Source organism: Ambystoma mexicanum, chromosome 9, assembly GCF_040938575.1.
Source record: "Ambystoma mexicanum isolate Mex_15411 chromosome 9, UKY_AmexF1_1, whole genome shotgun sequence".
NCBI lineage: Eukaryota > Metazoa > Chordata > Amphibia > Caudata > Ambystomatidae > Ambystoma > Ambystoma mexicanum.
The window spans coordinates 785,585,789-785,610,212 of NC_090931.1; the positions used below are offsets into that span (position 1 = coordinate 785,585,789).

Sequence of the window (24,424 nt, forward strand, 5' to 3'; positions counted from 1 at the left end):
GAGACACTCAATTTGCTTTCATGCCATAACGGTCTATATCAGACCATCAAACGTCATGCCTAGAAGCATTGCCTCGATATCTTGTGCAAGATGTGCCATGCACATCCATGTGTGCCTCACAATTACTGTTCCAGTGGCCAAGGAGTGGTCCATACAATAATTTGCACTGAGACTCATCTGGAGCATGTTGTTGGTCTCCTTACCATCCTGTATCATCTGAAAAAAAAATAACTTGGGAGGTCGGAGGCAAATGCTGACCTGCAATCACTGCCACCTCCCACAGGGCATGGGTATACAATGCCAACTTGCATGATGAGACCAGAGCATGCAAGGCCAGGTTACCTACAGCCAAAAATCCCATCACCACCACATGCATCTAAACTCCTGCATTCCCTGTCAAGATGAAATGTCTACAGCAGGATCACCAACTTGAACGTGTCCATTCGGAGGAGTTTGATGAGGATCCCCAAGTCGAGGATTGTCTTGAGAACTCGGTCTCTTATTTAAACCAGGAAGTAACAGGAATATCAGCTTTTCCATGTTTCCACTGATGGAACAATCGTCACCGTTACCCACAGCAATAAATTAGCGATTTCTTGAACCAGGAGTCATTCCAGGGGAGCCAAAGGGTTGGAGCGATTTGATAGGAATTACAGGCAGTAACCATGGTTTATGATCTTTAAGACCCAAGGGTGGTATGTAATCTTCCGGAAGCATCTGCAAAGAGTCTGATCCTGCCCACCCCCATAGGAGACTTTCTTTCAGACAGCCAATCCTGTGGCTCCTTACTGGACTGTGGGCCCAATGAGGTGACTAAAAGTGATGTGGGTCCATGGATTCCCCCCACCCCTAAAGTGAGGTTGCAAAAAACGTGCAATAAAAATTCTGAATTGGGTGGCGGTTGCTGCACTATATATAGTTAAGGTGCATGGTGAGTTCCATAGGAAATGTACAAAATTCATAGCTAAAAACATTTGACTCGTACAATGAAAGTGGCTGAGATTTTGCAGACAAGTTTGGCTAGTGGTCTGGCCGGGTTGGACAATGTACGGTGGCCAGTGGCCATGGCTGAAGGCCATGGATAGTGGCCCGGTAGTGTTGTCAAATATACAGTGTGTACGGCCGAAGGCCATGGCTAGTGGCCTGGTAATGTTGTAAAATATACAGTGGACACAGCTGAAGGCCATGGTTAGTGGCTTTGTAGTGTTAGTGTTGTAAAATATACAGTGGACACAGCCGAAGGCCATGCCATGGCCAGTGGCGTGCGAAAAAAACGATGGTATAACAAAACCCTTAAAATTCAATGAAAGAACTTTAATTAAAGTTTAGTAAAGGTGCCCAAATTTATCGCAACAAAACCCCTGAAATTCTGCGCATTTGGGAAGTCATGACCAGCTTAACTCTGCGCATTAAGCCGGTCATGACTTTCCAAATGCGTTGAATTTCAGGGGTTTTGTTTCAATAAATGTGGGCACCTTAGCTAAACTTAAGTTATTGTTCCATTTTCAAACTATTACATTTTCATCGTTATTCGTTATTACAATGCTGCACAATGCCATTACACACCTTCCACTAACTAGATTTCGATCTGTAGTAGTTTTATGTACAACTATTATGAATACACCCAAATTATGATCCATTAAATACTCAAAGGACTTCCATTAAACGGTAACACTTACTGTATGACCTGTGGCAGGCACGGTTAGATATGTGTAAGCTATGAGCATTTGTAGATATTTTCTGAGTTGACTATAGCCTAATTTTGTAATAGACTTAGACGAGTGCTGTACATTTCAAGAATTCTTTTTCCAATCCTGCAATGCCTACCTTTTCAAGGCTATCCATAAGGAGGAGAGCAACTGTAGTGAAAAATTGAAGAACATGCCATACCAGTAGGCAACGCTTATCCCAAAGAAGAAGAGAATCAAGGACACAAGGGGGAACCACACTCCCTGCGAACTCTGTATAACCGTATCAAGTGTCCACAGGAACAATGCATCCCAGGTAGCCTTAAACCAGTTATATCTGTAAAATAAAACAATACAAATATGCTATGAACAAAAGTAGAGATATGTTATTCATGCATAAAGGCCCGGGAAACATAGCGCTAGTAAAGAATGTTCTTTTATGCAATGATTAAGAATGTTCTTTTATGCAATGATTTCTTAGGGTTTAATTGCAGTGACTGGAAACTAAGCAATTCTGAAATAACATGTCTACAATCATTTTAGCAAATAACTGGGTGGATAGCTCACGGGCTAAGCATTTGCCTCAAACAATTCCTAAAACGACAGTTAATAATTTAATAATTTACATACGGCCCGATTCCGCCTCCCTTTTAAGTACTGTAATAATATCGAGTGTAATGGAACTGAGTTTAATTCTTCTTCTGCATTTGTTGCAGTAGTTACGAGCACTCAGGAGGAAACCCCCATCTTACATACCCAACCACCATGCAGATCCAATCTCCAACGGTCACAATTCGAACACTCATTCAGGCTTCACCCTCCCAGCATGTCATATTGCATCAAACACTATGTCTCACGCCTGCATCACCATTCACCTGTACACGTTTGGTATACAAGACAGGATACAAAATTGGGAATACTTCAGGGAACATAATTTGTGGCTGAAGGCCACATCAATATTTTTCCAATACAGAGAACTGGTAGAACCGTGTTTGCTGGGACGCTTCCTAGGGGCAGTCACTATGAAACATAATAGAAAATGAATGTGCCTAGTATTTGTACAGGCATATGTGAGAAACCAAAGGGTGTCTCACCCGCTAGTCTTCAGGGACTTGTCATCCAGGTGGCAAGGACACTGCCATTGCTTTTGGGTTGAGTCGCTGGGGGTGGGCCGGTACGCGAGGCTCACCTGTGTGAGGGGTTTTCGGAGAGAGTGGGAGTGAGGCAGCTGATGGTGAGACGTGATATTCCCCCCTTTTTTGTTCATCTACCCCATCCTATTTGTAGGTTACTACGAGGTCCGAATCCTCCCCCTTTTTACACAAATACTTGGCCCAGGAAGAGGGTGACAGTAACAAAACTAACTCTCATACATCGTACTGGACATGTCCCTTTAATCGGGTCAGACGACGTCAGGCACTTGACTTGAAATGCATACATCCGATACCAATTAGCTCTCCTCACACGGGTAAAAGGCAACACCTAAAGACGCACTCTGTGCAAGGAGGAACACGAATACGAGCAGAACTTCCAGGACAAAGGCAAACCTACTGGAGCAGAGAGATGGACCAAGGGATGAGTACTGCAGGTAGAAAACCCCAAGAGTTCTCTAATGGAGGTCGTTGCCTCCGACAGGCTGCGAGAGACACTTGGAGAAGGCCAGATCCCACAAGTGAAGACTGCTTTGTGTTTCAAGGACGTCAGTGACTCTCCCGGGTGAACGGCAGAGTTGGGGAGGTGAGGCCAAGCCTATGGTAATAACCTTGACTCGTGAATTAGAAATTGCAAAACCCAGAAAAAGATGCACAGAGCCGGTGAGTTGGCAAGTGACCTGAGAGACCAGTGTGTGTAAGTTTGAAATAGAAACATTATATCGCAAGTGAAGGCTGCACGCGAGTGAATGAGACGCAAGAAAAGGCAGACCTGTGAGTGAACTTTGATGTAAAGGACAGCTGTGAAATCAACAATACTATGTAACGGAGTGGTCCGGTGAAAGGAAGTAGCCCACTCGAACATCTCTGTGATGGGTACTTTGTTTACAGCGAGAAAGCGAATGAACAGCAAAAATGAAATAAAGAAGATTAACTCAGAGAGAAGGGAAGAGTGAAAGTTAAACCGTGAACTTTGAGTCGAAGTGGTCCTACAGTGGTTTGTAAAGAAAGCCACACACATTCGAAAGCCTTCGACATCCGAAAGTAGTCCAAGCACGAATGAGGGAGACCCAGAGTATAATAAGCTTGGGAAAGGGAGCCCCCTTGCAGGTTTGTATTGAACTTTAGCGTGAGAGGTTTGAGCCTGACAGAGGGGGACCTACAAGAACTGTGGGGTGAAAGGTCTAAGACCGACAGAGGGGGATCTTTGTGAACGTTTTAGTTGAAATATTATTTTGTAAGTCAGAGAAAGACTTTAACGAAGAAGGCCAGGCAGGCCTCGATCCACAGTTTTGAACTGTGTATTGTGCTGGAAACCGAGCCAGAGTGTGTCATCCTGCCTACAGGGATCGTCTTACTCCGTGAGGCTTAACGTGGGGAGGAGAGCTGGTTCAACCACATTATCATTTGAACACTCCTTTTTCCTTTTGCATACATTTCTCCTTTTTGCACTTTTGTGTACAAGAGATAGGGCAGGCATTAGGTTTTTGTTAGCACAGGCCATTTTGATTTGACAGACTCCACTAAGACTGCATTATTTATTATTTGATGGTCGAGACTACTCCCATCTTAGTCATAGGGCAAAATATGAGTTTCTCCAGCACCAATCATTTCAATGAAGGTTTTACAAATTGTACCCACTGTAGCAGTGTCATACTTGTGATTCTATGCCTTCCCTACACATAGCTACCGCCAAAATATGCTATATGAATGCATGATAGCATGGACAGTGGCTCATTGTGGGGGTAGCAGGAATTTGGGACACGTATGCTTCACCCCACAGAAGGGTTACCTGCACTCTACCACTGCTGGAAAATTACAAGCTGTTCCAAGTAGGAATACCAAACCGGTGATCATAAGATTGGTTTCATGCACCAGGTCAGTATTTATTTGAGAACAAGTAGAGTGCTTCAAGATTTAGGAAAACAAACTTGAAATTAACTCAACCACACTGAAATTCATAAGTCAAATTAGCTCCAAGCACTAAGTGCATGACTGAAACTACTGCACTAAAAGGGATTTCGGATTAAAAATAATACTCCTATTTCCAGAACACACTGCAAAACAATGATGCAGCTAACAGAGGAACTTAACAGCCACGAGCAGCCTAAGTGGGTTGCTTTGGGATCTAAACGTGATTCCAAGAGGGCAGATGCTCTCCTTGCAAAGAATATCCCACGTGTCCAATGCAAGGTTACACCTTTTCCCCTTTTAATGGTTTTCAATGACACTAAATGACCTATACCAGTGCCCACTTTGTGCATGGCACGTATTTACATCCTCCTACAAGCCTAAGGTGCATTTCAGTACATAGTTGGCCTACAGAGCAGAAAATATTAACTCACCTCAATAAATATTTACACAAATTGACAATAGGCTCAACTTTATATGGTTTGGCAGATACGGAAAGCGCTGAATCAAAGTCAACACAGTGACCTAGAAGAACAACAGAATACAAGCATAATCAAACACATAGTCATGAAATTATTACATAGCAAAAACAATAGACACAAAGCTTCATGGGCCTGCTATTATGGCCAATATTTTACTGAAACAATTTTTTACCACTTTCTGATGTATACCTTTCCATAACAGCTAAACATGCCTATCTGCACACAATCCGTAGCTGTGATACTTACTAATTACACAATTAAATATACTTGCTAACTAAAGTTGTAGCCTCATGGTTGCCCAATAACAGGAAAATTACTTAGCGTATAGTGTTCTTAGTATGGATTCTCCTCCCACATATTCATCATCTTGGTAGTTATCTTCCGGCGTAAGCTGTTATCGGATGCTTTCAGCAGGAACATAATGTAGCTCAGTGGCAGATCACACAGATGATCTGCTTCCTCGAATCCACATGTGACATTACTTCCCTATAGACAGCATAACGTGTCATGACTGCACTTATTCCCCATTTCCCCCCCCCAGTACTGAGTAGCTGAGAGAACCTCATAAATAGAGAGAATATGAAAACCACAATTTTGAAGAAATACTTTCCAATTTCATAATGTTTCTGATATCATATGCCTCTTGCAGGACAGGTTAGGAGTGTGGTGAGGAATCTGTGAGGAGAGAATACATAGAAATAACATTGCATGGTATGTCATTTTCCCTTCTAATGGATTGCATACTCCCACAGATTCCTCATCTTGATCGACTACCACAGCAGAACCAAATCACCAGATGAGGGTACAGAAAGGCCTCATCCTCAACATGACCTTTTCCTCCAAAAAGTTTAGAAAATGTGGCTTGGAAGAGGGTGCCTGCAGCTCCACGACACATTTTACAGAGGTGAAAGCCACCAAAAACGGTTCTAAGTTAAAATCACGCAGACGATAACCATGCTCAAAGCCTCGAATTACAAAAACGCTGAATTCACAAAATGCACACACCTCTGGGGCATTGTGACCATTACCTTATGCTCCCAGATCTCTGGGACAACTGCTCCTGGTGTATGGCTCGGAAGAGCAAATCATCCATTTAGGGAACTACATAGATCTTCACCGTCCTGAGACAAGTTACCACCATTCGATTAGCTGGGGAAAGCGCAAAGGCAGAGATTAGCTAGAATGTGAGCACCTCGAACAGGAAATGGGTGCTGCCCATCAGGAACCTCAGGAACTTCCTGGGCTTTGGATGGATTGGCACATGAAAATAAGCAGAGCCTAGAGAATTTCTTTCAGCATCACCATCCTGAAAGTGTCCTTCCTCAGGCACTTCAAGTCCCTTAGTTCCAGGACTGCTGTACACCCCTCACCAGGAGGTATCACATGTACCAACCTGACCCCAATCTCTGAACAGGGAAGCGGCTCAAATTTTGAAAGGAGGGAAGTCAGTTCTTTCAGAGGAGCAAGCTCTGGGTCCCAAAGAAAATCCAGCATAGATCAATTTAAAGGCTACTTGATGAAGGGGAGGCAGTAGACCTCCTCGACCAACTGTAGCACCCAAGCGTCTGGAATAGTGGTTCACCATTCATAAATTAAGATGGAGATACACCCTCCAATAGGACAAGATGGGGGAGAGGGCCTTCAAAAGAGGCTTGGACAGAGTCAGTGGTCAAGGCACCAATGCTGCAGTGGACAGACTCTTCCAAGCTCCACTGCCTCTGCAATGATGTATGTACCCTTGCAGGACAGGCTGATTAGAGGTAAATTGTACTGTCCTCTGTGGGCAAAAGTAGTAAAGCACCTACATCCTCATTCCCAGGTGTGAAAAGGAAGTGCTTGAGGGGCCAGTTTGCTGGACTACTAAGCCAAGAGATTTTGCAGTACATTTAGATTCCTTCCATGTTTTGAGCGAGGTATCTGCTTTGGCACCAAACAGATCAACTGCCCTCAGCTTTGAGAATATACACTTCCCTGAAGTTTTTTCCACAGATGTCAAGAACATTATCCCTGATTGTTAGCGAGAATTCTCTTATAAGGCTAATTTCCCAAACCTAGTGAGTCCCCCAGCAGCTTTGCTGGATTTTTGGGGTTTGTTTTTTTCTCCTGCTAAGAGTGAGTCTCTTTTACTCCCACTCTTAGGCATGATTTGAGGTATGACTTTGACTTATGTGCTTATGGGCTATGGGTTCCTTTTTACTCCATAGGGTATCATCTGTTTTTCTGTATGTGTGGTACACAGCACCCTCCGTGCAGTACCACAGGGGTGTCACAGTGACCCCCAAACATAGACTCCATACCCTGGGACTGACTACTGTGTTCCAGGACATGTAAAGTCACCATTGGTTTTAATAGTCTAGAATTGTGAACAGAACCAGTACAAACCATCATATTGTGGAAGTAATGGTAAGGGGTAATTCGATTGCCCCTGGGTCTGTTTTCGAGGGGGCACTGTCCCGTCCCCCCTCGTCGAGTTTCCGGCTGGTGGCAGTGGTTACCATGCGAAATATTCCACCGGAATATTCTCTATGGGATTTTCCCATTCATTTTAAACGCACCACTTTTTGGTGCAATGTTAAAGATACCGCTGGTTTATTTAATATTAAATCAACGGTTGGGTCTTTTTGCCAGAACTCAGTTCTAAAATGGCGGTTGTGTCCGCCTCTGTAACTCTGACCAAGGTCGAGCCCTTTGTTCCACTATTTTGGCGGGCTTCTCCACAGAAGCCCTCCGAGTGGTGCCACTCTGTCTGGGTTCCAGAGGAAGAGTGGAGGGGGGAATTGGCACCCTGGACTGCGTTGCCTTAGCAACCCAAGTCGCACTCTACTCTGATTGGCCCAGTGGTGAGCCGCCCGGCTCACCACTTAGCATGTGTGATTGACAGCTAGGCTGACAAATGGGTTTTTTTCTGCATAAAAGCAGGGCCTTTGGGACTGGAACTAAGTCGCCACAGGACCTAAGAATCCAAAGAGGGACGAAGCTGAGCCTTCTGCAACGTCGACACCACCGGTGAAGCCCTGCTGCAGCTAACTCACCACTTTCCCGACGACAAGAGAAGAAGATCTTCTGCTGGACGAGTCTTCTTCCTCTGAACTGGTGGGACCAACCAGTTCACCCTTTTCTCATTCCAAAGGCGGCCCCTGGTCGAATTGCCCCTGCCAAGCACCCGGGCGGCCGGATAGCCAAGCTCACCCCTTTTGACCGCGAATAAAAGGACTGCACCTTTTAATAGGTAACTCAGCGGCAGGTTTCCTCCCTGTGCAGTGCAACGACTCCAAGTTTCCTCCTCGACCAGATCCTCTCTTCCCCTGGTCGTAAAAACGAACTGCAACCACTGCCAGGAACAACTGCCCCCGCTGGAGCTTCCTTTCTCTTTAAGGTACTGTGTACTGCCTGGCCTCCCTTTCTATAGATTACTAAAGGTGACCCTTAAATCCTTGGCTTCTATACTGGGTTGGCTCCAGAATCTAACTATATCTTTTGAATCACCCCAACGTCTTTTGAACACTCTGCAAAGACTTTCAGTGCACTTTAAACCGTGATATCCTGGGCACATTTCGCTTTGCTCCATTTAAAGTGGGCCTGGCCTATGAACTTTGGCTCTACAGTATAACCTGCCTTTCTCCCCTTGCTCGGAACTCTTAAAAGTGTTGGGATCGGTTTTATTTTATGCTCTGCCTTTTCTCTCCCTTTTTAATCTAAACTATTGGAGTGCCATCTCGGTTAAGCGCTCACTTCTGTCTTAACAAATAGTTGTGCTTTAACCCTGACTTGTCTGATAGTTATCAAGGGAGGTGTATGTACTTACCTGACTGTGTTTTAGATTACTTTTCATTGAGAGTGCTAGTGTATTACCTAAAGTGTGTTTTAAATAAATAACTATATACTTTTTTATACAAAGCTCTGGTCAGTGTTTGTTTGCTCTACTGTGTTTTGGCCCTATTGTGTATACTCTGCATACTGCCCTACTCTTCTTGAGAGAAGTCCGACTGCTCAGCCACAGCTACCAGGTAAATCTGGGTGGTGCAGACTGCTACCAATTGGGTTTACTGCTGCTCCTGTAATCCTAATCTTTTTGCAGTGTTCCCCAAGGGAACTGCACAGGATTCTGCTTAACACTGATGTCGCTCTCTAGCAGTTGCGTACAGGCCTCAAAGATTGACCACAGATATGATCACACTTAGCGAGCACAAAGGAGGTATTGATAGCTTTCGAGGTCATGCTCCCCAACGCAAAACCCTTTTCCCCTAGCGCATTCCCTTTTCTGTTGTCTCTGTCAGCAGGTAGAGCTGGCAAGGGTGACACTTACTTCACATTAGCTGTTGCTGACTGCACCAACAAACTGAATCGGGGTGCCTTGAAACGAGGACCTGATCTCCGGGAGAAGCAAGGCACTTGGCACAGGGACACAATCAGGTCTACTAATGCCACAGTTAACAGCACAACTGTTTTTCTGTGGACTCCAACTCATATTGAAAAAGTTGTTTCAAAGGTGACCCATGGGCCAGCGTGTCCACTACTTTCTCAAAGGTCTGGCAGTAAAGTGCCTTAGGATTCCTATAAGAAGGTGCCTGTTGCAGCTTTAAATCCAGTGAATTGTGTAGGCAACTGGCGTCTTGTAAATCTGAAATCAGGTTTTAAGATATTTAGATATTTGCCTGATCAACCATGGAATCAGGAATGGTTGGTTGCCCTGGAGGCTAGAGGGGCTTCAAACCTTGGGGAACAAGGTCTCCTGTGTCATTGCAAATGCTCTGAAAATACAGCGCTCTACTTTTGGGACATAGCTTTTGATAGTCTGAGTCCTACCAGTCGATAAGGGACCATCATGGATGCCAACGCATAGGTGTGGAGACTCGAAAAGGAATGCTGGTCCCTAGCTTAAGTGGGAAGAGTCGAGCCAAAGGGTGTCTGCCTGTCCCCCTTCCAGACACCTACCAGCCTGAAAAAGCACTTTGGGTGCAGACGCCAAATGTGAGGCCAAAGTTATACCCTTTGTGGCCTTAGCAATAATATACATTTGCTTCCTGAAATCTTCTCTGGAAGCAGGTTCAGTCTAATTGCCATAGGAGTTGGAAAAGTCATCCCTCATTTCACCTAGGTCAGGGCTTCCTCTTCCTGCAGGAAGAAAAGGAGGAGAAATGGTGGAATGGGATCTCTTAAGCAAGTCTGTGCTTTTATAAGTCTTCCTTTTCAGGATTAGGGCCCTCCGTATTCTACCCTTCAACTTCTCAGAAGACCTCTGTTCAGACACAGCTGGGTACTTGTAGTGAGGGGTGCCTAACACCAATTGTTGAACATTGTGGACGACACCAGTCACACATATTGTGTGGGTCGATTAGGGACATTTAAGTGTTGCAGTTCTGGCAGTGCTTGATGATGATAATCATAATGATAATTGGATTTTTATAACGTGCTTAATACCGGAGCAGTTTCTAAGTACGGACCCGGGATTCAAGACTGTGTTGTTCTGTGTCGTCTTGCTTCCAAGACGAGCGCATTGCCACTGAGCTTTACTACCTGTGTCAAAGCTTGGGAGTGAGCATGATGGTGCAATCGAAAAATTAAACCAGCGTTCCTGAGAAAACAGCATGCAGAGTGTGCAGAAAAAAGGCACTAAGGCCATGAGGAGTAATGTGCCCCATTTAAAGGGCAGCAATGCCATTACCGGGGTGGAAGGATCGGATTGTGAGAGGTGATCAGTGCCATGCTACACTACTGCCCCTGCGTAAATTGCACAGGAGGAGATCTATCAACATGAGGCATCTGTGGGAGGAAGCAATGCATTAGAAGTAATGGATGATGCATTATGCCAAAAGCAGCCCGATCAACCGAATATAGTGGAGTTCTGTTGCCACAATTATTGCTGCCAGCATAGGGTTTTGAACCCTTCTCCCTGAGATCAAAGGAACTAGTGCTTCACTGCAGGTATTCATGAGAACACAGTCAATATGCACAATAGCATAACATGTATAGTGGGCAGGAGTTTTTGAAGCGATCTACATTTTTTAAACAGGTTTTTTCCACAAAGTTGACATTTATGGCGGTGAGGCTGTTCATGTATATAAGCAGTAAAAATATGTGCAAAGTATGCAAAAAGGATATTGCAAGTAGGACTACAGATGAGATTTTGAGGTGGCAGTATTTAACTCCGTATTAGTGGATGTTGTGAATAAAAGGAAATTAAACGAAGTAAAGAAGTAGTTCTCATTGTCAACCAAATTACTTACCTTCTGGAACGTTCTTGCTGATGGATGTTCCAACCATGGAGTCCTCATCTTAGATATTCTTTCATACTATTTTCAGATGGTAAACATTTTTCTTCCAGCAGGGGGAGGTGTGCATCGAGGATCCTCGGTGCTGATGGCCTCAGATCCAGACGTGATGTTGATGTCGATTTAAATGGCGCACATGGTGCCCCGTGACCTCAGTTATCGTTTTTCCCCATGCTCAGCCGTGCTGGAGATTTTGTATAAAAAAGAGAGATAGGAGAGAGAGATATGCCTTAAAGAGAAGACCAAAAGGCGGGAGCCCCTTAGTTGTGGGGCAGGTTGGGAGGGCAATGCGGAATCAGTGGGAGGAACATCCATCAGAAAGAACATTACTGGCAGTAAGTAATTTGTTCTTCTAATGGATTGTGTCCACCCACAGACTCTTCATCTTAGACTGCCAAAGCAATGCAATACGAAAGGAGGAGGGAAGAGCAAACTTTGTAACATTCATGTAATGATATGTTGAAGGGCTGCTTTGCCAAAACGGGATTCTTGAGCTGACAGAAAATTCCGGCAATAGTGTTTTGCAAATGTGTGGGAGCCCACGTTGTCACCTGACAAATGTCTTTTACAGGTACTCCGGGAAAGCCAAAGTAGCGGCGATGCCCCTGGTTGAGCGAGCTCTGAAACCCTCAGGGAGATCCTACTCTGTGCAAGAGTAGCACTCAAACACAAAGTACAATCCACCTGGAAATTGTTTCGTCACTCCCTTGCCTGTTTTCGGGCCAGTATAGCTTATGAAGAGTTGGTCTTCTAATCTGAAACAATTTGTCCTAGATATATAAAAACTCAAGGCCCTTCCTGGGTTGAGTCTATGCAGTCTTTCCTCCTCTTTAGTAGGAAGAGGAGGTGGAGGGCATAAAGGCTGGTAAGCAGATGGTCTGCAATGAGTGAAACTCAGACACTACTGCTGGCAAAAACGAAGGTTATACCTTAAGGGTCATCTTATCTTTGGGAAAGACCGTAAAGGGTGGTTTGCAGGATAAGGCCTACAATTCACTTACTCTAGGTGCTGACGATATTGCAACTAAGAAGGGTGTTTTCAATGTGAGGAGCCTCAATGGGCACAAATGCATCAGCTCAAATGGTGAAGCCATAAGGAATGTCGGGGCTGAGGGGGTGGGAGGGGGGGTGTTTGTCAGTCCTTTTAAAAATGTTATCACTAAGGGGATTGTGAAATATGACCTCTGCTCAGGCGTGCGCTTAACAATGGACAACGCAGTCAGATAGCCCCTAACCGTGGCAACATGGAGAACTTGTTATGCCTGGTGTAACAGGAATGACAACACCTTTGAGATGTGACACAAAAAAAGGTTTCACATAATTGACTCGGCACCAGCTTCAAAATGTCTTCCACCGGCCGCAGTGCAAGGCCTTTGTAGCTGGCCTCCTGGCCGAAAGCAACACCTCCATTACGTCTTCCAGAAGTTCCCAAGCTCGGTACCATAGCCTTTCAGAAGCCAGGCGTGCAGGTGGGGCGTCTCTATGCACGAGTGAAGAAATAGGCCGCTCTCTTGCGACAGCAGGTCTGATCCCTGGGAAAGACACAGTGCAGGACAGATGACATGTCCACAATGTCTGGGTACCACGTCCACCTGGCCCAACCGGGGGCAATCGAGATCCTGGCTGCTCCGTACCTCTTCAACCTCCTAACCACTTGATGAATGACAAGAATCGATGGGAATGCATATAGAAGTTGGAAATCCCAATCCACTAAGAATGCGTCCCCTAGTGCTTCTCCGGGAGGAAATTCCCTGGAGAAGAAAAGCTTACATTTCCTGTTCACACTGGATGCAAACAAGTTCACCTGGATGGTTCCCCAAAGGATCAAAGATCTCCAAAAGGATTTCATGGCACAGCATTCATGGGAGCCCTAGTCCGCCACTGTATTCTATCTCCTGGCTAAGTGAATCGCAGATCAGGTGATGTTGTTCTGCAACGCTCAAAACCAGAGCTGCATTGCCATTCTGCACACAGGAAGTGACCCTACACTGCTTCTCTGGTTTAAGTAATGCATGCCGACTGTGTTTTCTGTCATGATCAAGACAGTGTTCCCCTGTATGGAGGGCAAGAAGGCTATCAGCGCCTGTTTGATCCCCCTCAGTGCCAACAGGTTTATGTGCAATTTTGTCTCTGCCATGGACAATAGTCGACTCGTTCAGGTGAACGCCCCAGGCTTTTAGCGAGGTGTCCATATTTGCTGTCACCTTTGGCCACGGTTGGCAAAAAGGTTCTCCAGCGATCAAATTCTCTGTGATTCCAATGCAGGAGGTCTTGCAAGACTCTCATCGGACTTGTAGAAATTCAGTCACGATGCCTGGGAACTGTGACCATTGAGATCTGAGCACCCACGGGAGTGTCTTCATTCTCAATAGGGCCTCCAGCACCAGGGAAATTCAGCAAGTGTAAGACATCCAGGGCTGGCAGATGGGTGTTTTGAAATCTGTACTGTAGCTCTAAATGGAAAATAAATATTTTAAAAAGCACCAATTTAGTTTTTGCTGGCAAATCTCTCCACTAACACGTTGACTTCTACATTATTGTAATGCACTGTGAGGTACAGATAATACCAGTCACAAAATAGTTACAAACTATGCCAGCAATTGCTGCTGGACAGTTGAATTAAATAGACCTTTCACTGTAACATTAAACAGAGGTTATTTATGAAGTTGTCTAACCTTTGTCATTTTGTTAAAAAAGTGTTCTATTCTGAAAAACATTCATGCTGCAAAACACACTTCCCCAAAAATGTTCTGTTTCCTTCTAATCTCTCACAAATATGCTTTAAGTCTCATAATTTGTCAATAGAAATCTCAAGCCGAACCAGGATCTTAATGTTAAGTAACACCTGTACAACAGGTTGTCAGCTAGAAATCTCCCATACAAGTGTGATGTGTATGGCTCTTAAGAGAAACAACGTAATACATTGGGCGAGTTCCCTTTTCTAAATGACTGTTCACTAATGTTTTGGTGTCGTTTGATATTCTTAGAGGGTTAATGAACCCGAGGCAGATGTCTTAAAATTGTAAAATCTATACACCTCAGGTCGGAACCATAGCAGGTATAACAACCATTCATCCTCCTGAGGTCCTTCAAATATGGTCTAATAACCCCTGCTATAGATTTCGGCTTGAGTCATGTAGCACCTGTGGCTAACATCTTGGCATCTGGTATATTCAGCACCTGCACGATAACCCAATTTTTCAGTCGTAACCAAAAGCACAACCAGAGTTACTTTCAAAACCGTACCCTATTTCTTCACCTAAAAAGTGAAGACATAAGTTGGGATACATATAGGGTGCAGCAGCAGGAGAGAGAACAGGTGGTAGCATAGAAAGAGGCAGCATCAGAAAGAAACATGCGACAGTCATTGAGAGGGCAGCAAAAGCAACAGGTGTAGCAACAGAAACAGTGTTCTAGTGAGCCATGGGTCTAGCAGCAGACAGGAATAATGACTGAGAGAGTAGCAAAAGCAATAGATGTAGCAACAGAAACAGTGTTCTAGTGAGTCATGGGTCTAGCAGAAGACATGAATAATGACCGTGAGGGGGTAGCAACCTCAAAGTTGAGGATTGTTCTTCCGTCACTGTTGAGGGGCCTTTTGAAGTCAGCAGCAACACGATGTCTAAGAACACAGCGGCGAACGGGATTGCCAATGGTGTTGAGTGCTCTAGAGGCATCAAGGTTTTAACCATTCCCGTGCTTTTGGGCGTATGGGGTGGACGGGACTCAGAGACCCTGCCGTTTTGTCAGGAGCAGTAGGCTTCATGGACTTCAGTTTTTTACCTGAGGAGGAAGCGGGGGACCCGCTTTCTCAAAGACCTCCACCTTTTAAGTCGGAATTCTTCCCACTTTTCCACCGAAGAGGTTTTTGATGTAAAACATACAAGTCTGTCAGGTGAGGCGTCAGATGACGTGTACCTCAGTCTCCTCTTCTTCTTAAATGAAGACGAATGCCGTGATCCGCTCCTCGCATGGGACTGTTTTTTTCACCTTTTTTTTTTTTATATCTGGGTGACTTTGACTGCATAGCTCTTTCCTGAATCAGATCTTCATTTCAAAGTGGTTGTACTGGGTGACTTCAATGTCGAACGCCAGAGAGGCAATCTCGATGCCCTCTCCTACAAAGCCTTAGGTATCAGGGTCTGGCATAAACCACAATCGGCAACGACACAGTACCAAGGCAAAACAGACAACACTTATGAGGGTCGGTCAATTATATTTTTCTGTCACCGTCTCAACACTTTTTGAAACGGGAGGGTTTCAGAGTCGACATAATTGTCATAAATGTAGGTTTTTTCGAATGCATCTGAAATAATCTTAGGGGGCATCAAAGAAATGTTCCCAAGAAGTGTGCTGAGCATGGAGGAAAAAAACGTCACAGGGCACTGTGTGGGCTATTATTCCCAATGCCGGCGTCGCATCTGGACTCCGCAACAACAGCGCAAGTTTCCTCAATGCCAGAGCAGCATGGCGCACAATGCTGTCAAACGTTTCCGAGATCTGCTTCCGGAGTAGGAATATATGTAAAATGAGGAATCCATGGGCGGACACTCCATTAGAAATAGATTTGAGGAAATATCAGAAGCTGTCCCAATAAATATGGTTAGATCATTTTTGCTACCAAGAGTACAATAAAGCCTTCCCACCACCTTAGAACACATTCCACCTCCACCTGTGCCAATACTATACTCACCTAGGATCAAGACTAGAGTACCACTAGCTATATTTTTATATGACGACTAGTACTTCGAATCAATCTTCTCCAGTGCCATTACAATTGTGGAAAAACACAGTATGCAAATCTGCCTTGATCACAAACTACACAGGGTAGGCCTTAGCCTGGAAATTAAACAGGAGTGCACTGCTTGGCTAGCCGCTTTTCATTTCTACAGCAATGTAATGCATGTGCACTATCCAGGCAAATCAATGCACACATGTAATTTTACCTTTCGAGACGAGGAAGCTCAACTGCCCTCCATAAGCTAGAAGAATACTGGCAAGGATGTACACAGGAAGAGAAGGTCCATGGAATCGTATTAACTGGAAAGAAGGATATTCAAAGGTGATTCTAAGCAAATGAAGTTAAAGTTTATATTGAAAATGGCCATAGAGCCTACCAATGACAATGGAACACAACAGACACTTATGCTGGTCATAGAACACCAGTCAATGCAGATCATGTACATCGAGGCAGTGTGTTTCTATACTTCACAAGAGTATTCATTTCATCAGGTAAGATACACATTCAGACATCCATTACTGTCTTTATGCTCAGGCACTGGACTGGAATAGCACATGAGGTACATTAAGCCAGATACTGAACTTTGCATAAGACCATATACTGTAAATACCAGACTAAGTAGAAATATGGTTAGGCATAAAAATGTAGATAATTCAAGCATCATTCGAATTGTGAAAACTCTTTGCTACTGATTTTGAGTGCAGGGTCTGGTGGTGTCCAAAGTGACTCACTTTGATAAGGCTAACCTTACATTTTTCGGACACTAATAAGCAGAAATGTGATGTAATTTTCAAATATGTCAGACTTTGAGCACCACCTTTTTGCTGGTTAGATGGAAAGCCAGGTTTCCAAAAACTCATCACATCGTTTTTAATTAGATTCTATGGGGCATGTGGCACTGTACTAGGTCTGTTCAGTTTGAGCTGCATTAGCAGCATTTTTCCAACAGCAGCTTGCTTACTAGGCTTTCTTGGGCTGACCTGAGATTTTCAGGGCTGTGCAGTGTATTGGGGTTATTAAATTGGAAGTATACTAAAAATGTGCATTCTGGAAAAAAACTGGGATTGTTAAAATGAGAATGTACTGCAGTGTGCTAAACAGATCACCTAAACTGTGTTTTATTACTGGAAAGTAGTGAGAGCATAATTCAATTGTGTACTGATAAAATGTGAGCATACTGTAATTCTGCAATTCAGTAGTGTGAGTATACTGCTGGGATACTGAACACAAAGGGAAAATACTGGGATTACAAAATCTGGACTATAGTTGTGTAGTGTGAACTGGGAATATATTGCAGCTGTCAAATTGTGATATATTTGTATTGTACAGCCTGCATGTTTGCTGGGATTGTCAAATTGGTTAAATGCTTGGATTGTCCAGAATGGGTGCATACTGCGATTTTACAAACTGGAAGTACACTGGAAAATTGTACATTTAGAGATGCTGGCATTCTGCAAAGCAAAATATAATGGAATTGCGCAAACTGGGAAAACATCAGGATTGCACAAACTGGAATACTCTTGGGTTGTCAAAATGAAATTTGAATAGCTGGATGTATAGTGACCATGTCAATTTTAGAGTAAAGTCGTCTTGTTAAACTGGCAGTAAAATGGCAGAGCCAAATGTATAATATGCTGAAATGTTAAACTACTTCATACTGGGATCGACAATCAGGAAGTATACTGGATATGGTCAGACAGAACATATGCTGGAATTGTGTAAATTGGAAATATATTAGGTTGAAAAACTGGGCGTTATTTGGATTATCAAACTGGGGATTTACATGGTGAATGGAAATATTCTAGGTGGTTGCTGGACTGGAAGTAAGCTTGAGTATACAGAGATCCATCTGCCCTCATTCTTCTCGACCTCTCTTCTGCTTTCGACAACATACTGATCACCCGTCTCCGTGATAACCTGGGCATCACAGATCAGGCTCTAGCTTGGCTCACCTCCTTCCTCTCTGACCGGCTCTCCCAGGTGGAACTCTGGCCCTTTCTCTCCTCTACCACTCTCTCTACTTGTGGTGTGCCCCAGGGATAAAACCTTTCCCCCTGGTTTTTCAATATCTACATTGCCCCCTTGGCCCACATGATCTCTACCTTTACCTCTAACTTTCAGTGTTATGCGGATGACAAGCAGCTCTCTTTCAGGCTACCCTCATCCTCCTCCTCTTTCTGGCTGATCCCTAGCAGTCTATCTGCAATCCAGGCTTGGTGTGCTGCTAACGATCTATGCCTGAATGTCAATTAGACAGAGATCATACTCATTGGGACCCCACTATCCCACTGGCCTGCCTCGTTGGCCCTGCACCCTCACCTACCAATGAGGCAAAAAATCTTGGGTTCATCTTCGACTCCACTCTCTCCTTCTCTTCGCACATCTCAGACATCTCCAAAAAGTCCAACTATCAACTGCACATCCCCAGAGGTATTCTGCCTTTTCTCACTTTCCCCCAGAGGCTCATCACCTCGAGAGTGCTGGTTCTCTCTAGGCTTGACTATTGCAACAGCCTCTTTCTCAATCATCCAACTTCTACTGTCTGTCCTCTACAACTCACCCAGAACAGAACCGTAAGACTTATCTTTAGCCTCAAGTCCTTGGACTGCATCTCTCTGGTGCTGAGATCCCTCCAAAGGCTCCCTGTGGCTGCAAGGATTAAGTTCAAGACCCTCTGCATTATCCACCAGGCTTTCTGTGGCCGGGGCCCACACTATCTACAATGCTCTCTTCCTAAATACTCTCCCTCTAGAGTCCTACGCTCGTCCTCCTCCAATTCTCTGCCGGTGAGATGCTTTCACAAACAGAGATTTGGGGGTAGATCTTTATCCTCTGCAGGTACTTCTCTCTGGAATAGCCTCCCTGCGCCTCTCTGTCTTGAGCCGGAGCACCTTAAGTTCTGCAAACTCCTCAAGGCCTTCCTTTTCTATTCCTCCTTCACTCTCCCTCTCCCATGCTAAACTCATTTATTTTCTCCTCATCCTCCTTCTCCTCCCTAACTCTGTTCAGTTTTTGCGGACTGGTTGCCTGGTTCACCTCTAGAGCCTACAGGTCCCAGGCTCCTCTGCTAGTCTTTTGTACTTGCCTCCGGACTGCTGCACTTTGTTCAACATTTCTACACTTTCAGCTTATGCTCCTTGAGCGGGGCAACCTTTCTGCACTTAACCCAGGGCCCTGTTTGACCGGACTCCTTGTCCCCCCCCTTCTCTACACCTCTGTCTGTACGTATGCATGACCTAAATGTACTAGGCCCAGTTAGTTTGTCTGTCTTGTCACCCAACAACAGTTTTTCCATCCCCCCATTCCGAGCTTGGTCTCAACTGTGCCACTTCATGCACTAGCACTAGGGGAAATGTTGTCATGCGTTGTATGCTAGTTTTTCTGTTTAGATGTCATGGTGCATGCTCCCAAACCCTTGAATCTGGTGAGGGCACCCTTGACACTGGCATCCCTAAGGGCTTATCAAGCCCCTAAGAAGTACCCTAGAGGCTCCTGGACTCAGTAGGTGTTGAACTCATGGAACTACATTCTCAGCTTAGTGAGGCTGAGCCTTCCGGTACCAGGGTGTGGCTGTGGGACTACTTTACCTGAAGTGGCAGGATACGGTTAAGGGACTATTTGCCTGGAACTACTTACAAGGCTATTTAAACCGCACTCTGCAAACAGAACATGTTTCGCGTTATTCTGCACTCCTGCAGCGTAACGCTCACCGTGTCTGCTCAGCTCTTCTTCAGCCACGTCCGTCCAGAGTTTTCTATCCATCGGCACCTGTGAATGGAAAAGAGAAGAACAGGAGTTATTAAGCGACGAAGGCCTTACCTGCAATCGAACATTCCGCCCCTGCCTTCCGCTTATTCCCGGACCGCCGCATCTGCAGAGAAGAAGCGAAAAGAAGGTACCACACGAGCATCCATCCTCACCTGGGCTGGCATCTTCCAGGAACTTCATCCAGCGGTCCTTCCATCATCTTCCTGGAGTTGCACCGCACCTGCTGAATAGAAAAGACACAGCGGGTTAGTCACGCACAGCAAGAAAGGCTATTCGAACAATCGGCGCGCTATATAGTATAGTATAGAGCTATACTCACCTGCAGGAAACCTGCTCAACTTTGCAAGGAGAGTCAATCCATCATCCGGAAACCGCTCGACAATACGCCTAAAAGGAAAGAACAAACGCTAATTTAAAAAAAAACCGTGGGCGACAGAGACTTTAAGCATCTATTCCAAGAAGGCATTGGCATAGAGACTTACCTGCTTACTCTGGTTCTTCCAGATCAGCAGCAACACCCATCGGATCAGTGAAGTAACTTGATCTTGGGGAAAGACTGTACATACCGCGCCCCTGCCAGAGAGTGCAGGACGGAGAGCCCACCTTTTAAAAACCCAAGGTGAGCCAGATGAAGAGAGGGAAATCGTAAAGTGGTGAAGCCACCCGGCTCCATTCAGTTGGCTAATATCTTGTTTCGACGTTGCAAGCAAACGCCTTCCGAGGTGAGATCGAAGGGACGGCGCGGGCAAGCCCCATCTTAGAAGCAGTGCAACATCAGTGCAGACAGCAAACTTCAGCCCCGAGCTATGTCCCCGTGGAGACCAGGTGAGTGTGACATTAGATCATTCGGAATCTTCAAAGCCTAAGAATGATTGAAGCACTTAACTTGTGTATAAGCGCTATATAAATAAACAATAAAATAAAAAAATAAAAATACTGGGATTTCAAACATGGAATATGTGTGGATTATACTGTACAAACCTGCATAACATTTTGGTAATCATAATACGCTTCAAGTTTGATAACCAAACAGATTTAGAAAACTGGGTAAATAGTTGGATCATAAAGAACACATTACTTACCTCTTTGTAACATTCTTTCTGGTTTAATATTCCTCTTTCCCAAGGATTGCTCACCTTAGATATCATTTCTGGTGTCAGAACCTGTTTCAGCCACTAGGTTCTGCAGTGCAGGTTCACTCTGCACTCCTGACACCGGGCATGATGTATGGGCCAATATTTATAGAGCCAGCCATACCCCAGGACGTCACTTTCACCTTTCCCATAGCATTCAGCCGCTGAGGCATCGGAAAACAGCAGGAGGTGTACAAGCTATCAAGGAGGGGCAGGTTGGGAGGAAGATGAGGAATCTGCGACAGGAAGGACTAATTAATCGGAAAGAACAAAACTGAGGAGAACGTAATGTGTTCTTCTAATGGATTCCTTGTCTCAAATTCCCATTGCAGTACAGAAACCAGTGTAGGGAGGAGAGCAAAAACATCACCTGCACCACCAAACTCTGGAAGCCCATTGGACCAAAATGAGCATTGTGACCTTTCAATGAATCCAGACAATAATGATTAGCAAAAGTGCGAAGGGAAGCCCACGTAGCTGCCCGACAGATGTTCCACACAGGGATAACCTTAAGAAATGATGAGGTAGCTGCCAGACCCATAGTCAAATGGATCATGAAGCCATCAGGCACATCTTTCCTGGCCAGATTGTAACATTCTGAAATACAGGGGTCAATCCACCAGGACAGGGACTACTTAATAACAGCCTTGCCTGCATGTGGAAAAGTGTAACTCAAACAGCCGGCCATCCTTCCTGATGAGCATCATTGAAGAGACAACCTAACTGACAGCTCTCTTGGGGTCCTGGCAGAAAAATCACTCTTATGTCTGAGAAGGGTGAGGCAGAGAGAAGAAAACTGGAAGATGGGAAGGGTGAGGCAGAGAGAAGAAAACTGGAAGATGGATTTTCTGCGAGAGATTACAGTCTGATCCAACCATGGGAAGGAAAGTAAATCTTGACCCCAGCGTAACCCCATGTTAAAGAGGTTTAACCGATAAAGCTTGGCGTTCACTAACCCGCGTACAGAAATTGATAGCAACCATCGAAATCACCTTCAAGGTGTACATTTAAGGGCTAAATCAGAGTTGCCATAAGAAATCTAAGAACAAGGTTCAAATCCCGCACAGAAACAATAAACTGGCATGAGGAAAATGGATACAAGTTCACTCAGCAATAAATGGGTCCCGTTGGGTTACTCAATGAGACAATTCCCTGGAACAGAATCACTTCCACTTCCTGTTTACACTGGAGGTTAAGTGGTCCACGTGAAGGGTCCCCCAAAGAAGGAAGAACCTGTTCAGAATTTTCTGGAAGCTCTCCCACTCGTGGAAGGTCAACATCTGCGTGCCCAAGGCATCCAGAACCTTGTTCTCCATTCCCACAAAATGGGCAATGAGCAGGGACACGTTATTTTGCAGAGCACTGAATTATGGTTCCAACACTTTTCCTGCACAGAGGTAAGGACCATATAGCACCCAATTTGTTGAATAGTGCAAGGCCACTGTTTTCCATTAAAATCTGGAACGACGTAAGCCTGTACAGAGAAAAGAAAAGCCACCAGGGATAGTCTGATGGGCTGCAGTTCTAGCAGGCTGATGCATTCTTGAGCCTCAGATAGGGACCAAGACAGTTCATTGTCAGACCTCCTAGGCGGGCACCCCAATCAAGAAGAACGCGCCCATCACAATGGTCTGTTGGGACGAGGGTTGTCTCAAGGGTTCTTCTCCTCAGCAAGTTGGCCTGTAGGGATCACCACAATAGCTCCTGAGACACCTTGTTGGAGACCCATAAAAGATCTGGTATGTCGTTTTGAAACTGAGACCACTGGCTCCGAGACTGGTCCTCCAGTCCCAACAGGATACAGGAGGCCATGAGGACCAAAACACGCAGGAAAGCCGAGGCGAGGGCCACACTTAAGTCAGAAAAATACCCATCATCTGCATGATAAAAAGGCGTCCCTGTGTGTGCCCAACTGCTCTGTTGGAGTAGAGTGTTTGGGATGGTAGAATTTGGGACATGTTGAATTTTAGGGAGAAGCTGTGCAAAAGCCACCAGGTGGGGCAAGTGTGCCACCTCCAACAGTGTGGAAAAGGCTTGAATGAGCTAAAAGTCCAGGTAGGGGGTAGATATAAATCCTTTCTCTCCTGAGACAAGCAGACACTAGTCAGCAGCTTAGTTGAAGGCCTTTGGTGCAGAGGAAAAACCAAACAAGAACAGTACTACATGGAACTGGTAATGGGAATCCCTCAAAAGAACAAGTTACTCTCTTACCTGGTAACGTTCTTTCGATGGGACGGTCCAACGACGTATTCCATATCTATGCGTCAATGACGTCGATACGCTGTCCTCGAGGGCCTCCGTCGAGCCGATGTCACCGGATGTTATAAGTAGGACGCACGTAGCCTCAGTTGTAGTTTTTTCCCAGAACGTGTGGCACCAATCTACTGCCAGTATGACCACAGAAAGCCTTGCGGAAACGTAAGCTGCAATCGCATAAGAAATTCTGTAGCGGGGTAGGCAGGGAGGGAGCGATATGGAATACGTCGTCGGACCATCCCATCGAATGAACGTTACCAGGTAAAACAGTAACTTTTTCTTCGAGGAGATTGGGTACTCCGACGTATTCCATATCTATGACAGACTCCCAAAGCAGTACCAACGTAAGGAGGTGGGAAAAGAATTTAGAATATACAAATTAGGAATGCCCGATCAAATTGCAGAGTAAAGGACCGCCTTGCCAAAGGCCAGATCCTGCCCATGGATAGAATCAAGGGAGTAGTGACGTACAAAAGTATGGACCGAAGCCCAAGTTGCTGCATCACAGATGTTACGAATAGGAACACCCCTCTGCAGGGCAGTAGAGACAGCCATACCACCAGTGGAATGGGCCCGTAAACCTACCAGAGGGTCCTTACCCGCAAGCGGTAACATTTAGAGACTGCAAAGATAATCCATCTAGACAAAGTCTGCTTAGTAACAGCTTGTCCCAAACGCCTTCCAGTGTAACCAATAAAGAGCTGATCGTCCACTCTGACCTGGGACATGCGAAAAATGTAGAAGCTTAAAGCTCTCCTAGGATACAGCCTATGGAGCCTCTCCTCTTCCTTATCAGGATGTGGAGGAGGATAAAATGCCAGAAGAATAACCTTCTGGCTTAAATGAAATTCCGACATCACCTTCGGAAGAAAGGAAGGACGAACTCTAAGGACAACCCTGTCCTTATGAAACACAGTGAAGGGTGGCTTAACTGAAAGTGCCTGTAACTCACTCACTCTGCGAGCGGAAGTGACCGCAACTAAAAATACAGTTTTAATAGTTAACAGTCTCAAAGGACAAGA

At 45.0% G+C, this 24,424-nt stretch overlaps 1 protein-coding gene across 2 annotated transcripts in view; it reads right to left on the reverse strand.

Moving 5' to 3' along the window:
- Positions 1-24,424, reverse strand: part of PGAP1 (post-GPI attachment to proteins inositol deacylase 1) — a 1,466,013-nt gene that overhangs the window by 315,833 nt on the left and 1,125,756 nt on the right. For both annotated transcript variants that reach the window (XM_069615724.1, XM_069615725.1), the window contains 3 exons: positions 16,451-16,544; positions 5,185-5,275; positions 1,828-2,025 (listed from right to left, as the gene is read on the reverse strand). In XM_069615724.1, the coding sequence (XP_069471825.1) occupies positions 1,828-2,025; positions 5,185-5,275; positions 16,451-16,544 (383 nt within the window). The remainder of the gene's footprint in view (positions 1-1,827; positions 2,026-5,184; positions 5,276-16,450; positions 16,545-24,424) is intronic.